The 16,744-nt window shown below is 46.4% G+C and overlaps 1 protein-coding gene and 1 long non-coding RNA gene across 6 annotated transcripts in view; one reads left to right on the top strand and one right to left on the bottom strand.

Annotated features, from left to right (window-relative positions):
* SDR42E1 (short chain dehydrogenase/reductase family 42E, member 1) overlaps positions 1 to 5,283 on the top strand; it is a 58,914-nt gene extending 53,631 nt beyond the window's left edge. For all 5 annotated transcript variants that reach the window (XM_053906701.1, XM_053906700.1, XM_053906699.1 and 2 more), the window contains 2 exons: positions 265 to 358; positions 1,190 to 5,283. In XM_053906701.1, coding sequence (XP_053762676.1) covers positions 291 to 358; positions 1,190 to 2,303 — 1,182 coding nt within the window. In that variant the 5' untranslated portion in view covers positions 265 to 290 and the 3' untranslated portion in view covers positions 2,304 to 5,283. The remainder of the gene's footprint in view (positions 1 to 264; positions 359 to 1,189) is intronic.
* Positions 1,985 to 16,349, bottom strand: LOC128778195 (uncharacterized). The gene is made up of 2 exons (XR_008423598.1): positions 15,503 to 16,349; positions 1,985 to 2,308 (listed from the first exon to the last, which is right to left on the bottom strand). It is a non-coding gene; the product is annotated as an uncharacterized LOC128778195 (long non-coding RNA).
* Between the last annotated feature and the right edge of the window lie 395 nt (positions 16,350 to 16,744).

The following is a 16,744-nucleotide window of genomic DNA, read 5'->3' as shown; positions in this document are numbered from 1 at the left end:
TTATGCAGAAGAACTCGTCAAGTATTTCCGCAACCCTGTGCTTTTGAGAGATGTGACCTTGGTACGTGGAAAGGTAATGGGACAACCAATCCCCAGACCCTTAGAGCTCCAAGCAAAGGAAGTGTGAGAAATGACATCACGGAGTGCCCGTCCTCTGTCGGGCGTTCTGCTGAGTCTTCATAAGCCTTGTTATCAGCTCCCCTTTTCTGATGCAGCACTAGGCCAGGCGGGGGTCAGTAACATTGTTGCATTTCTTTCTACTAGGTCCACTGAGCTCCTGACAACCACCTATGGACTCCCGCAAATCCCCAAAGGAAACGGTCCTTATTACAGGAGGAGGTGGCTATTTTGGTTTCCGGTCAGTGCATCGATAAACACGTCTGTGGAATTATTTTATTGGTAGTTGCTGGAAAAAAAAAATTACAGCTTATGACTCTGACATGACATGAGGACAGTGTAGACTTTTACTCATTTGAACAGTGTTAAACCAGAAATGAACTAGGTTGCCCACTGCTCAGACATTGAAATTCAGAACTACAGATATATACTACTTTAAGAAAGATTCTTTGTAACGGCATTAAATTGGGGGCGGGTGTAGATAACGCGCCCACCAAAAACATTTTAAAATAATGTTTATTCTTTTTTTTAATGTTTATTTATTTGTTTTTGAAAGAGAGAGAGAGAGAAAGTGAGCAGGGGAGGGCAGAGAGAGAGAGAGAGGGAGAGAATCCCAAGCAGGCTCCACGCTGTCATCACAGAGCCCGATGCTGGGCTTGAACTCACGAACCATGAGATCACAACCTGAGCCGAAACCAAGAGTCTGAGGCTCAAGTGCCTGAGCCACCCGGGTGCCCCCAGATAATAAGTTATTCCTTTGCAGCTCTGTTATCATTCATGAATGTCCCAAAGAATGGATGGTGGGTTCTAAAACAGAGGGGGAAAATGGAACCTGTAGTTGCTACCATCTACGTGAGAAGATAGAAAAAGCAAGGATACGGGGATCCTCAGTTTTGAATGTTCGCGTGCTTACATGAGGGATTGTTGCACAATGAACACGTAAAGCGAGGGCACTCAGGATAAGCCCAGAAGACTTGGGTCAGCCCCACATTGATTGGTGAATTATTTTATGCAGTTTTCTTCGGGCATAGCTTAGTCACGATTCGATCTAACTTGCTTTTCCTCGTTTCAGCCTAGGCTGTGCTCTGAACCAGAGAGGATTCCACGTGATTCTCTTTGACATCAAAAGCCCTGCTCATCCCATGCCAGAGGGAGTCAAGTTTATACACGGAGACATTCGCCACCTCTGTGATGTGGAGAAAGCCTTCCAGGATGTGGACATTGCATGTGTGTTCCATATCGCCTCTTACGGCATGTCGGGGCGGGAGCAGCTGAATCGAAGCCTGATTGAAGAAGTCAACGTCGGGGGCACAGACCACATCCTCCAGGTTTGCAGGAGGAGAGGGGTGCCAAGGTTAGTTTACACTAGCACTTTCAATGTCATCTTTGGAGGTCAAGTTATCAGAAATGGAGATGAATCTCTGCCTTACCTACCTCTTCACCTCCATCCTGATCACTACTCTCGGACCAAATCTATTGCAGAAAAGAAAGTGCTGGAGGCCAATGGTGCTACCCTGGTGAGAAGTGATGGTGTCTTGAGAACCTGTGCTCTGAGGCCGGCTGGCATCTACGGGCCTGGAGAACAAAGGCACCTTCCCAGGATAGTGAGCTACATTGAGAGGGGTCTCTTCAAGTTTGTGTATGGGGATCCTGGGAGCCTGGTTGAATTTGTCCACGTGGATAACTTGGTCCAGGCTCACATTCTGGCCTCAGAGGCCCTGACAGCTGCCAAGGGCCACGTGGCCTCTGGGCAGCCCTACTTCATTTCGGACGGCAGACCCGTGAACAACTTTGAGTTCCTCCGGCCTCTGGTTGAGGGCCTGGGCTACAGGTTCCCATCCATCCGCCTGCCCTTGACCCTCATCTACTGTTTTGCTTTCCTGACAGAAATGGCTCACTTCCTTTTTGGTCGGGTCTACAACTTCCAGCCCTTCCTCACCCGCACAGAAGTTTACAAAACTGGCGTCACACATTACTTTAGTCTAGAGAAGGCCAAGAAGGAGCTGGGTTATGAGGCTCAGCCATTTGACCTCCAGGAAGTAGTCGACTGGTTTAAAGCACATGGCCACGGCAGAAGTCCTGGGGATCATGCCTCCGGGTGTCTTGTTTGGGATGGGCTGACAGTCTTCCTCTTGGTCATAGTGGTTCTCATATGGCTGCCTTCTCCTGTGGTTCGATCACTCTGAAGGAGCTAGAAACATGGATCGGATCACACTTGTTGAGATGGTTTTCAAGAAACACAGTATTAAATAATGTATCTCTATCTAAATAAATCTACATCAATATCTAGATAGATAGATAGTTACAAATGGATACCTGGTAGCAAATCTTGGCTCCTCAAATTGCTACTTAATAGATTCTTGGAAGGGCACTTGGGTGACTTAGTCGACTCTTGATCTGGGCTCAGGTGATCTCACGGTTTGTGAGCTCGAGTGGCAGGGAGATTGCTTGGGATTCTCTTTCTCCTTCTCTCCCCCCCACACCCCACCTCAAAATGAATCAATAAACTTAAAAAAAAAAAAAGAAAAGAACAGATTCTTGGATGAAGTCTTCATTTCTTACCTTCTTGCACCAAACAAACCATGATAGGAGAAAAAAAGCAAAGATCAGTTTGAGATGCGGTTTCTTGTGTCTTCCTCGTTTTGATGGGTACAACAGAAGTCGTTTTGGAGCCACAGAGCGAGATGAGGAGAATTGGAAATGTCTTGAGTTTCTCAGAAGTCAAAAATGTACTTACTTCTGTCCTCTACTATCTCTATCCAGTTACAGTAGACTAAAATGTGCACTGATACGGGAGTGGCAAAACACTAACAGGCTTGAAAATGTGTGAAAACCACCAAATTGGGTCAGATCCCTACAGACCAGCCCTCTGAGGAGGTGGAAGCTTTTGAGAGACATTATATTAGCCATTCATTCCTGTAGTTTTTAGGAATTACTCTTTACCCTTTATGATATAAGGGCGTTACACCTGTGTGATCACACGGTAAGGTTTGATTTTTAAACAAATAGAACTGTGTCTTACCTCATAGGATTCTTTTGAGGATTAAATTAGACAAGACGTATCAAGTGCCACTCAACACACACAAGTCTTTATTTTAATTAATATCGTTGCCGTACATTCCTGATACGAACCCTTACGAGGGTTTTCTTCCTCAGGGGAGTTCTGTTCAGAGGTGTTAGTGTTCTGTTAGTGCTGTCGCTCTAACCTTTCTGGAATGTCTTTGGGTAAGCCCCTCAGAGTCTGTAACCAGCACGTTTGCATATGCTCAGTGTTTGTAAAGTTTTGGTCTCTGAGCATAGAGTAACATTTAGGAAACGGCTAAAAATCCGATTAAGGAAGATGGTCAAGGGAATGATGCTATTTGTAATTTAAAAATGAAACATAACTCTGAACTAATAGACTGCTTTTCTTCCGGGAAGAGGTTTTTGTTCTTCCAGTGAACAGCTTCCAAGGAGGAATGTTTTGAAGGGTGTCATTACCCTCCAGCCACTCCTGAGGACTGCTGTGTAAGACTTTCAGTTTGTACAGTTGCATAGGAACCAACGTGGAAAGAAGACAGAGGATCTTCACCCATTCCACAATTCCAGTTTCAGAAAAGCCAGTATTAAAGCATAAGGCAGATAGATTGCTGCGGAAGGTGACATTCGAGCTGTTTTGAGATTATTTGTAGAAAGAAGGTGCCAGGTGAATAGTCCCTGGTTAATGCTGCCTGGATCTTTCGGAGAAAAGCACTCAACCTGATACCAGGAGACCTGCAACCATGAATAGTTTGTGTAGCCTTAACCAAGTGATTGAAGCCTGTTTCCCTATTTGGGAATGACCCGTGTCTGCCTTTTCTACAAACCCATCCACCCACCCTCCTCACACGGGTGGTTGTGAGCGTAAAATGAGATGTCGTGAAAGTACTTTCATAGATAAAGCATAAATATGAGGTGGTGGTGAGCATTTTTGGTAGAAGGTTTTCGGAGTCTTTTTCTATCTTAAGAAGCTTTTGCTTTAGCCTGGAGTTCGCTTGTATGAGCACCTCGGCAAGTCCAGCAGTCCAGGTGCTGCACGGCGGGCTCCCCTGCTCACGTACAGCCCACGAATGGTATGACGTGTCCGCACGAGAAGGCCACTGAAAGAGTGGATAAGTTCAGCAAGACATCTACGCAGTGTCCTTGAGAGGCATCGCAGACTTGCAGAACATGTTTTCAACGAGGTCCTGGAGAACAATGATAGATACTTCTTAGTTTTCTCGCACCAAGTAGACTGAGTGTAGTGGGGGTTTTCTTGTTTTCCACACGAAACTAAGGATGGCTATTCGGGCCTTGTTGTCATCCAGGGAAGAGACATTCGGCTGTCCCTCACCACTTACACCCATGTCCACTGTCTGCTTGAGACAAGAGTTCATCTACCGTTCATGAGCTCACTCTTGGTCTTTCTCCTTGTATTAATGATCTGTTGCATTACCCTAAGACATGCTACGAATTACACTAAGGTGTATCATGTTAACACAGTACCCCCAAGACATATCTTAAAACAACAAACATCACCTCCTGGCTTTTACGGGTCAGGTATTTTGGTGCGGCTTAACTGCGTCGGTTTGCTTGGAGTCCCTCATGAGGGTCATCCCATGGTATCTGGCACGACAGTCCTCTGGAAGCCTGTCGGAAGCTGGAGGGTCCCCCCAGGATGGCTCACCCACACGACCATTGGCAGGAGGCTCAATGCCTCACCATGCGGGGAAACCTCCGTAGGCTTGCTTGAATGTCTTCACGACATGGTAGCTGGTTTTCCCCAGAGCAGGTGATCCAGGAGAGCAGGGTGGAAGCTGCAATGGCTTTTACGGCTTATCCTCAAACACCACACGCTGGGACTCCACAGTATACTGGTTACACAGGTCAGTCTAATTCAGTGTGGAGAGAAAGGAAGTACCCAAAGGTGTGGATACCAGAAGGTGGGGAATGTTGGGGGTCAGCTTGGAGGCTGGGCTCTTGGTTCCATCCTCTGAGTCATTTTTCCTTTCAGTGAAAGGTAGCCCGTGTAGATAGACAGTTAACATGTTCTCAGCCCGTTACCACCCAGTAGAATTGGGGGGATATAAAGCCCTCTTTACATATTGTAGTGTATCTCTTTCAGTCCAAGCTGATAATGTTAATGCAAATATAATTATTTTTGAACTCTGTGTGTCTCCTCTGAGTCTTACTCCAGTTCACTCCATTAGGCAAAAGCCACACCCACATATTTCTTGGAGATAAGTCCTTCTTTGCCTTGGGCTGCTGCTCAGACTGCTGAGGGACAATAACCCCTATTATTTGAACAACTTTTTTAGGGACCACCTTAGGTGTCTCTGAAGCCTTAAAAGGTTTTGTAGCCACAACCTCAGTCGTGCACGGTCATTTCCACGATACTGCATTGGCTACCCAGGTTAGCGCTATCCCATGTGGGAGGCTACACAGCACATAAAGACCAAGGGGTGGGGAATTACTGGGGTCCATGTTGGAGCCTGCTACCACACTCCTATATGTCTCATTGGTTTCCTTTATCCTCTCCTCCACACTGGTTGTAAGTGGAATATTTCTTCGGTGCTCAGTCCTACACCCTCTTCTAATACCATACTTTCTCTCCCTAAGTGATCTTGTCCAAGCCCCTGGCTTTCATTTCCATCTCTGTGCCAAACAGAGACCACTAAATAGAGTTCCAGCCCAGACCATTCTGAGCTCCAGACCCATCTATCCAAGTACCTCTGCTTCTCTGCCTGGATACATCACACACACTGTCAGTGCGCATATCCAAGATGAATTCACAATCCCTCCAAATTCTTCCAGGGTTTCTTTCTTAGTAAATGTTACCAAGACCCATTGAGTTTCTTATGCCAGAAAGCTGGGATACTCTTTGATCCCTGCCTCCCCTTAACTTGACACACCTGACCCACCTTGAAGCCCATCGATTTTAACTTCTACTCATGCCTCAAAGTTGTGCAATGAACAGGTGTTACCTCTCTCCCCTGGGTTCCAATAATGGCCCCTTTTCTCTTCCACTACATCCCCTCCTGCCTCCCTTCGATCCATTCTGCACAAGTGGACTGATCCTATAAAGATGTAAATCTATGTCAGGGCACCTGGGTGGCTCAGTCGGTGAAACGTCCAACTCTTGATCTTGGCTCAGGTGGCTTGAGCCCTACATTGGGCTCTGCACTGACAGTGTGGAGCCTGCTTGGGATTCTCTCTCTCCCTATCTCTCTGCCCCTCCCTTGTTCTCTCCCTTTCTCAAAATAAATAAAATAAACTTAAAAAAAAAAAAAGATGTAAATCTATTCACTTCCCTGCTCAAAACTCTCCTTAGGTTTAGGCTGAAAATCCTTAGTGTGAGCCCAAGGCTTTGCCCGCTCCAGCCCCTGCTTACTGCTTCAAGGTCATCTCCCAGCATACTGTACCCTTCTCTGCCCAAGCTGTACCAGCTTCTTGCCTGTTCCGGGGTTCCAAGCTTCTCACACCCCTCCCCCACTGTGGGTCTACTGTTTATTTCATGTCTCAGCTTCAAGTCTCTTCTTCCGGTGGCCTCCTTCCGTGATCCCAACAGTTGAGATGTGGTCTTCCTGCTACAAACTCCTACAGCACTTGCCTGTCTTTCACAGCCTTTATCACAACTGTAATAGCCGTTGCAATTCTGTCTTGCGCCTGGAAACTCCGTGAGGGCGGGAGCTTTGTCTTACTGCTGTGTCCCTCACGCCTTGCACGAAACAGGAGTTCAAGAAATATTTGTGAATGAGCGCTGTTTTTCCCTCTAAGAGTGAACACTCCTTCCTGGCGCGTACATTAGTGTTTCTGATCTGTCGACCTAGTAAGTAACGAGGCCAGGCCGCCTGTGGGCAGAGCGGAAAGTCATTTGTGTTCCTTCCACGTCTCAGCTGAAAACTGACCACTTTAAAGAACTCGGGCCTGTTTTCTGAAAGGCAGCTTTCGTCCTTTCTAAGGTCAGGGGACACCGCAGTCAAGGATTTCCGTTAGTTCATGGTTCCCAGCTGCCCTCACCTTCCCTCGGCTGTGGATCGAATCCCCAAACCCGCATGAACTCCAGAGCAGTGTTTCTCCTTGTGCTCACGGGTCTGCTTCTAGACACCCGGGCATTCGCCACCCCACTGGGGTGGGCCACCCTAAGCGCTGTTTCCCAGGGCTAGGTGGGCGGTTATCTGCGAGCCTGTTTTGGCGGTGGGGGTCGGGGGGGGGGGGTCACACAATGTGACACAGAGCGCCACAGTGGAAACCAAACGTAATGCAAAACTGCCTACATCTGCAAAAAAGGAAGAAGAGCCTGTTGAAATACTTGCTTTCATAGGTGCTGTTCTAATCACGGATGTCAGAGGGTGCCATGTTATGAATAGCACGGTCCTGAGGGCCAGATGACTAATGCTGGCACCAGATGACCCAGGCTATTGTATTTCTTGAGTCTACAGAGGAGGCCTAGGGGTTTACTTTCCTAAGTCACCTCACACAGTGACTATAAGAAAGCCAGTACTGTTCTGCTGTAGGTTGATTTACCGACAATTGTTGGGGCACCTCCTACCTTGTATCGCTTTCCGAATCCCCTAGCCTGACAAGCCGGCGTAATTCTGCTTCTGGCTCCCACCCAGTTGTGCACTCTGGGGTTAATGGTCCGGGTGTGAGCCGGCCTCGGCAGCCGGCACCAAGCACTTCGTGTCTTATTAAAATTGTTCCCGTTTGGGGCCCTGATTGGCTCGGTCGGTTAAGCATCCAACTTCGGCTCAGGTCATGATCTCACAGTTCGTGAGTTCGAGCCCTGTGTTGGTCTCTGTGCTGACAGCTCGGAGCTTGGAGCCTGCTTCAGGTTCTGTGTCTCCCTCTCTCTCTGCTCCTCCCCCACTTGTGCTTGGTCTCTCTCTCTCTCTCTCTCTCAAAAGTAAATAAACACTAAAAAAAAAAAAAAATTTAAGAATCTTCTGAGCTTTCAATTTCCTCAACTGAGAATCAGAGAGATCACAACAGTGAGATTTTACACTGTTGGGATTTAGACAAAGCCCAAGAGACAGGTGAGCTACTGTATTTCCTTGAGTATAGGATGCCCCTGGCAAGGTGCTTGGTGAACCTGTACCCCGAGAAAGCACGAATCCCTCACCCCTAGGACACAGTGCTTGCTTATCATTCAGTGGTTTGTTTGGTTTTGGTTTTACTATATTTTGTAATTAAGTTTTTTTTTAATTTTAATTCCAGCATAGTTAACACTCAGTGTTATATTATTTTCAGGAGTCCGATATAGTGATTTAACAATTCTATCCATCACTCCGTGCTTATCACGACAGGTGCATCATCTGTTTCCCCCCTGATCCCCACCCACCTCCCCTCTGGTCACCATCCCTATGTTCTCTAGAGTTAAAAGTCTGTGTTTTGGGGGCGTCCGGGTGGCTCAGTCGGTTAAGTGTTCGACTTCAGCTCAGGTCCTGATTTTGCAGTTTGTGAGTTTGAGCCCCGTGTTGGGCTCTGCGCTGACAGCTCAGAGCCTGGAGCCTGCTTCAGGATCTGTGTCTCCCCTCTCTCTGCCCCTCCCTTGCATGTGCTTGTGCTCTCTCTCTCTCTCTCTCTCTCTCTCTCTCTCTCTCACAAAAGTAAATAAACATTAAAAATAAATTAAACAGTCCCTGTTTGCTAGCATCCCTTACTTTGGAGAATGACGCCCACTCCCCTTTTTGATGAGAAACCCATCCCCAGCCCTCCAAGGCGCTGACCTCCTCCCCAAGACCCGACCAATCAAAAGGCCGCCATCCTTTTGCCCACAGTCATTGGTCGAAGTGGGCCAATTAGCATCCTGTCTTCAACTTTTCTCCTCGAGCTCCTCCCGGAAATTCTTCTGCCGGGGTTGCTTCAACTGTGGGTTAGGTTCTTGAGCTGCTGCGGCCTCTCCCACCCCGAAGCACAGACTGAGCTCTGATGATATTGTTTCGGCTCCTGGCTCCCGCTGTCAGTTAGGTACAGCAGAGCCCGGAAATGGAGAAAGAGAAGTCCTGGATCATGTCGTGTGAGTCTCAGTACATTTTCTTCTCTTAAAGCTTTTTTGAGTTGGATTTTTCTCCATGCATTGGAAAGGTCTTGGCACAGGTGAATACACTCTCTGGTGTCCAAAGGCGCTCACTGTCCACTCACCTGCGTGCCTTCTGCCTTATGGGGCAGATGATGGTGAGGGGAGCATGCTTTTAAAAAGCCCCCAGAGAACTGAACATTCGCTGGAGCTCTTCTTCCAAAGTCCGACTGATGTCCTTTCATAGCATCCTGCCCATCTGGGCTGGACTCATCTTTAGGACTTTCTTGTTGTGTAAGAAGATTGTTTGACAAAGTGATGTGTTCCCCAGAACTTGGCGTCCCGTGAGGGTAGGGACCACGTGCTGTCAAGTTATTTTTTTGTGTGTGTTTGTTTACTTTTGAGAAAAAGAGCGAGCATGAGTGGGAGAGGGGCAGAGAGGGAGACGCAGAATCTGAAGCAGGCTCTAGGCTCTGAGCTGTCAGCACAGAGCCTGACGTGGGGCTCGAACTCACAGACTGTGAGATCATGACCTGAGCCCAAGTCGGATGCTTAACCCACTGAGCCCCCCAGGCGCCCCTGTGTTGTCAACCTCTTATCCAGAGCAGACCGCACAGCCCCTTCACCTGCCCAGTAAATGCTTATTGATTGGCTGAATGCATTTATCAGCCCAGTGACCTCATTTGAGGTGACAACTGTGCTACCCCAGTCGTCCCTTGTAAACCTGTGGCCCCCAGCCCTCCCCGAAAAGAACACGGGAGGCCCAAGTTAAAAACACAGATGCCAGGATTCAATGCAGGATTATTAAGTGCAGCCCTCATGGGCTGTATCAGAGCCCCAGATTTATTTCAGGTGCTCTCATCAGCAAGGTAACTGTGTGAGGGGATCATCATCACTTCGCTGTGTGTGTGTATGTAAAATCCTCGATTTTGGAACTCTGTTGTGTATACTTTGATAAAAATGACATGCAGACTTGGAACCCCTCCCAGGGGGGCTGGGAATCGGCAGTCCCGGTGTTTCTGGTCTTCGCACAGGAGGTAAAAAATGCTGCCTGACGCCAAGCATGTGCTCCCTTCCCAAGATGCTAAGTGAGAGGCTCCCGAATCCTCTGTGCTCTTCCCCTTCCAGTGCTCAGCCCCAGCCCGGGCTCAGCACACCTCTGCTGAGTTCATCAAGGAGATGGGAGTCACAGAACGTCTTTAGATTCAGGTGACCTCCCTCCACCCACTTTCTGCAGGCACAGGTGTTGGTTGTTGACAGACAAGTGGTGCCACATCTCAGCGCTGACTTGAGCCCACCTGGAACCTGCTTCTTTTGGCCAAAGGGCTTGTTTTGTAACCCGTGTGGTTGGGCCTGGTTACCTGATCTTTTAGCACAAAACAGCCGTTTGCTATTGAAAATCTAACCAGAAATGGAGTCATTCAGATCGTGGCCTTTCTTTTCTCTTCTTTTTCTTTCTTTCGAAGGTTTTATATTTAAGCAGTCTCTACACCCATCATGGGGCTTGGCTCACAACCGTGAAATCAAGAGTCACACTCCACCAACTGAGCCAGCCAGGTGCCCCCAGACCATGGCATTTCTAAGCTGTACAAGTTCATAAGATGTTACCCTTCTGTATTTTAGAACTAGTGCATACCAGGAAAGAGAGCTTTGTTACTGGAATCAAGTAATTACGGCTGAGGTGAAATCTAGTTCACTACAAAGAAATTACATGCAGTGAAGTAACCCGGGCAAGTAACTTTCAGCCAACAAGGGGTACTTGTGATAATTTGCAATGCTTATTTTTAACAAGCTGGTTGAAGCATGCAAGTAATTAAATTCTTCATTACTAATATGTAGGACTTTAAAACACTTTTTTAAAAAACTAATTTTATTTATTGTGAGAGAAAGAGAGAAGGGGGGGGGGGAGGGCAGAGAGAGAGGAAGACAGAATCCCAAGCAGGCTCCATGCTGTCAGCACCGAGCTCCATATGGGGCTTGAACCCACAAACTGCAAGATCATGGCCTGAGCCAAAGTCAAGAGTCAGACGCTTAGCCAACTGAACCACCCAGGCGCCCCGATATGTAGGATTTTAATCCTGGCAAATATTCTAGATGTCTTTTCCTCCATTCTTCCAGGGGAGTCTTATTACAGACCTAAAAGTGAAATCTTTACTTACTAATACATATTTTTAAGTTTTGTTATGAGAATGAGTCATCGCCTGCCCTTAACCATCCCCTGCGTGCTGGCGTCCTGAGCAGCTAATAGAGGAGTTGTTTGCTGTGTTGCTGGGGCAGTTACGATACCCCCACTGAGTTGTGGTCAAGTAACTTCCATAGGGGATTGTGCTTTTAGGTGTGTCCAACACTGGGGAAATGATGGGTATTAACCTGCCACCCTTGTTAACTAAGTTACTCAAAGACAGTCCTTCTTAATAGTTCATTGTGATTACTGTTGACCATTTACCTCCTGTAAGGCTCTCTGTATTTAACCTCATTTCGTTTTCTCAATGACTTTTGAAAGGAGGTGCATTTATTAGCTCCCATTCACATGTGAGGTAACGGAGGTTTAGAGAGATGGCGTCTCTCGCCCAAGATCATCCAAAGCCATTCATCCTGGAAGTGGCAAAGCTGGGATTTGAAACAGGTCCGCTTGAATCTGGATACCAAAGTCTTGACTGCCATGTCTTCAGTGGCTTTATTTCAACATGGCATGTATTCAGGGCTAAGCATCACGCAGGCACTATATGCAATTAAAATATGAATTTAGTTGTTGCAAAACCCACTTCACTGTACATAGGGATTTGTGCTGCACCAGCTTGTAGTAAGTTACATCAACAAGCAAAGCATTATTTTACCCTATTAATGCAAGTGTGGTGGGGCTGGGTGTATATGTGTGTGGGAGGGTAAGTTAAGGAGGATGGCAAATTAGAGCTGTAATAACTTTCATAGAACATCTTCCAAGGATAGTTGGTTTGTTTTTGCACCTAATCGTATCCTGGCATGGGTACTCCTGCAATGTGCTAATCTCCTCTCCCCGAACCGATGTCTTGGGAGCAGAGCCCAAGTATTACCCTCTGCTGATTGACATTTGCCTCGCCTGCAGTCTCTTACATCATTCTGGGTACAGAGCAGGAGCCAAATAACAACCTGCCAAAGTTAGGAAAATGCAAAGTCCAACTTGTTGAGCTGCCCTTTGGTGTTTAAATTCTCCCAAAGAAAGGTGAACTGTTTTCACAGCCCTTTGGAGTGGAGGTTTCTCTAAGCCCTGGGAAGATCTTAGACCGTTGGCCCAAGCGGAAAATAATTATCTGGTGGCGGATGTTCATGGTCCCTCAATGCTCAAGGGACCTATGCGTTCACGTGCGCTGCCTTAGGTGGGATCAGCCTTTTATTCGCAGCGTGACTTCGAACCGATGTGCCGCTCCTCTGCGAAGCGGAGGGAAAGCCTTCCCTACTCACAGAGCAGCTTGTGTCCATGAAGTGGCACGGAGGCACTTGTGTAACCTGCAAAGCACTGTGCACATAGAAGCTTAATTAATAGCTATTCTGCTGGGGGAGGCAGCTGGTGGTGTGCAGGAACAGATACAAAGTGCTGGTTGAGTCGGAGGCATTCGCGCGGAATGCTCAGTAAGTAATTAGCCAGGCAGGACCGGGGTGTGAATGAAAGCTGCATGTTCAGATAAGGAAGGTAGGAGTGAAAATGTTTCATTGATTCCCGCCTAATTAACCTGTGCCAGTTTGTTTACTGTGGCTTTAAACGCCTCAATCCAGTGACCTTTTGAGCTCTAACGTTTGGAGGCTTTTTTTTTGAAGCTGGAGAGGAGATTACACTCTGCTAGAGAAAAAATGGTAGTCTGTTGCCTGTCCGCTTTACATTTCGTTTTATTTATTTATTCATTCATTTATTTATTTATTTCTCAAGTTAATTAACCTTTTGTTGTATTTAAACAGACACAATGGTGTCTGCAGGCCGAAAAGCCAACTCAAAATGGGTATCGATCAACCTCTTTATACCCTCGGAATACCACTTTTTAGTTTTAAACGTAACTGCACAAATAATGCATCAATACATTTTCCTTGTAAAAATTCAAAGCACTGCAGGTAAAGGCAAAGAACCCTTTTACCAACGTACCCCAGATTCTGTATGTGTGTAGATTTGTGTGGGAAATAGGGCTCTGGTATTCATTTTTCTCCATACTGTGGTCTTACTGTAGCCGGATTGTCGCACAGAGAGTCCTGACACCGAGGCTTGTACTTCCAGGAAGTAACTTCATCTGTGCCGGCCCTGCTCAGTTGGGTTCGTACCCAAGGAACGGAGCCTTGAACACCATGTGGCATAGTTTTTTTTTTTTTTTTATAATACCTGTTTTCTATTTCTTCGTCTCCCATATATGGTAACACACAAACATGCAGTCTGATTAAGTGGTCTCATGTTGCAAGGTCCTGAGAGATGTCGTCATGTAGAAGTATAGCCAGGCTGCCTTGAGGTGGGTTTTTTTTCCCCCCGTCTCGTTAGGGAGGGGACCCTACCACAGTCTCATGCCCCAAATTTCCTTCGGTTATTCGTGTTACGTATGAAATAGTATACATTCCTTATTTCCTGGCATAGGTGTGCTGGCATATTATAAGATAACTACCTGTCACAGTTTGGCCAGGACAGCTCCAAGTTGATGCCTGTAGTCTTATCCTCATTTTTAATAGTGCCCTCTTTCACTTTCAAATATGTCCCATTTTGTACAATAAATGAAAAGGTCACTCTGTATGTGATATTAAAATCATATAAAGGATTATTTCCCCCATAATATAGGTATTAGAAGTTATTATGAAGTGGTTTTAAAGGGAAAAAAATCATTTTGCACACATATAGTAGAATCTGGTCAGAAATCCTAAATTCTGAGTATGCAGCAATATTCTGCCAATCTTGAGAAATACTAGTATAAAATTACCTGGCTGGAGGAAATTTTATGTATATGTGTTTGTCAGTGATCCTTTGATATAGCTAGCTGCAAAACACATATACTGGTGGAAGAGAAGGTAATCTGACATGTGGGAGTATAAAAGCTAACACCGGCACTGTATTTCACTGAGTACTGGGTATTAAAAAAGACAGCCATGATGTAAAGTCTATTTGAAGGAATTCCTCTACACTACAGGCAAAATAAAGCGCATCTCAGTAAAAATCGGTCAAGTCAGGGGGCGCCTGGGTGGCTCATTTGGTTGAGCGTAGAACTTTAGCTCAGGTCATGATCTCGTGGTTTGTGAGTTTGAGCCCCGCGTCGGGCTCTGTGCTGACAGCTCAGAGCCTAGAGCCTGCTTCGGATTCTGTGTCTCTCTTTCTCTCTCTGCCCCTTCCCCACTCTCTCTCTTTCTGTCTTTCTCTGTCTCAAAAATAAATAAACGTTAAAAATATTTTTAAAAATTGGTCATGTAGCAAACCATGATACGTTTGAAAAAATTCCTCTGCCAGTAGCCTTTGAGCATGTAGAAAAATAAGTATTTCAGTAAATATTGGTACAAATTATGCAGCCCAGTGATACACTTGAAAAAATTCCAGTATCAACCTATCAACCTTGGGAATGCAGTAAAACAAACTATTTTGCAAAATACTCTAGGATTCAAGCAACAAGGAAAACATTTCAGTGAATTCAACTGGAACTTGGTATTTCAGTAAATAGAACAACATGATTCCAAAAACATTTTGTGAAATGTATTGTTTTACTCTTCATTTTCTCAAAACCTGAAAAGCCATCTGCACTGCCTGAGTATAGGTAATTCTCATTGTTGGCCCATCACTACATTAGTAGCAGGGTCAATAATACCTTCAAACGATGCATTGTCCTTCTTGATATGATGGTTATTACATCAGTGATTCCACCATCGCAGACTCGGGACATGATAAGCCAAGTCCTGCTCGGGCCAGTGCCGTAGGGATGGAAGTGTTCAGAGCAGATGGAAAGGCTGCCCCAGCCCCTCCCCAGGTGCGGGAAGGGCTCTTGGTCTCTATCTCATCAGAACTTCACTCCCTACCTGTGCTTGTGCTATATCTACCTCTCCCGCCTCCCTGCCGAAGTCGCCAGCATGACTCATAGGGAGAGGTATGGGAGCTGGGAGGTCAAACACCGAGATTGCCTTTCTGCACCCCACCCTGGGCACACACTTTGGGGTGTAACCAGGCTCCAAGGGAGAAGCTTCAGCAAATCAGCTTGTCTTTGTTTTACAGACCATTGACATCGATGTAGACTTCTGGATACCATGGTGGCATGGAATGGGTCTTATTTATGACCATCAAATGAAAACGCTATACCTGATTGTTTTTAGGACCGGCATAGCATTCATGGTGCACAAACACTACCCCGCTGCCATAGCCATGGCCTTAGTGATACTTACTCAGTTTTCCACGTGGCCAGTTTATCAAACCGCACAGCTGTGAATGCTCTTAGACACATCTCCAAATGAGTTTCGACGGTAGACACCCAGAAGTGCAACTGGTAATGTTAATACATTCTACTGTGTCAGACATGCACTTAGCTGCTCATTTCAAAAATTACTTCAGGGGCACCTGGGTGGCTTAGTCAGTTGAACGTCCGACTTCGGCTCGGGTCATGGATCTCACGGTTCGTGGGTTCAAGACTGCTTCGGATACTTTGTCTTCCTCTGTCTCTGACCTTCCCCTGCTCCCCTCTGTGTGTCTCTTTCTCAAAAATAAACATAAAAAAATTTTTTTTAATTCAACTCTTCATTTAGGCTCAGGTCATGATCTTGGAGTTCATGAGATCGAGCCCCGGGCTCTGCACTGACAGCACGGAGCCTGCTTGGGATTCTCTCCTGCGTGCGCTCGCTTTCTCTCTCTCTCTCTCTCTCTCTCTCTCTCTCTCTCTCTCTCTCTGCCTCTCCCCTACTCACATGTGCTCTCTCTCTTGAATAAATAAACTTAAAAACCTCAGAGTAGCTGAAAAAACGGGTTTGTTTTCCTGTTGCAGAGTCCAGAAGTCAGCAGGTCTAAGGCGTGACATCAGGGACCAGGCGCCATCTTTCCACGCTGTTAGGCCTTCGTTCTGACAATTCTTGCTGAGAAGGTGCAGTATTTCTAAGTGTCCTTTCAGGCAAGAAGAGAGAAATAAGCGAGGTCAAAGGGAATGCCAGGTGTTTCCGTTCCTCAAAGCCTATGCTGTGGCTTCTTCTCACACCTGCCAGCCAGAACAGAGATCCGTAGCTATGCCTGGACTAACCCTGGCAGGTGTGGGAGGCAGGGGGCGGGGACGGCCGGCCCTGAAGTTCATTTGTTTCCTGAAGTGGCTGCACAAATTTACCCTGCCACCAGAGTCCCTAGCTTCCTGACACCATTGCCAGAATTTTCTCACGTCTCAATTTTTGCCACTCCGAGGAGTAAAGAAAAATGGCTCATCACTTTTTTGATTTTACACTTCTGTGATGACTGTTAAAGATAGCATCTTGTCAGGGATTTGTTAGATGGTTGGGTTTTCCAGGGGAATTGCATGGTCCTAGTTTTTCCTCACTTCTCTGTCAGGTTGCTCATCTTTGTATGGGTTTGTGGGATGCATTGGGTGATCTGTTTGACCACATGAACACGGACAGGTTCTTGAACACTTGTCTTTTTCTTTCCTTTGT

Source organism: Panthera pardus, unplaced genomic scaffold, assembly GCF_024362965.1.
Source record: "Panthera pardus isolate Hobbes unplaced genomic scaffold, ASM2436296v1 HiC_scaffold_19, whole genome shotgun sequence".
In the NCBI taxonomy this organism is placed as follows: domain Eukaryota; kingdom Metazoa; phylum Chordata; class Mammalia; order Carnivora; family Felidae; genus Panthera; species Panthera pardus.
Note: the sequence above shows the minus strand (reverse complement) of the source record. Positions and strands in the feature narration are given on the sequence as shown.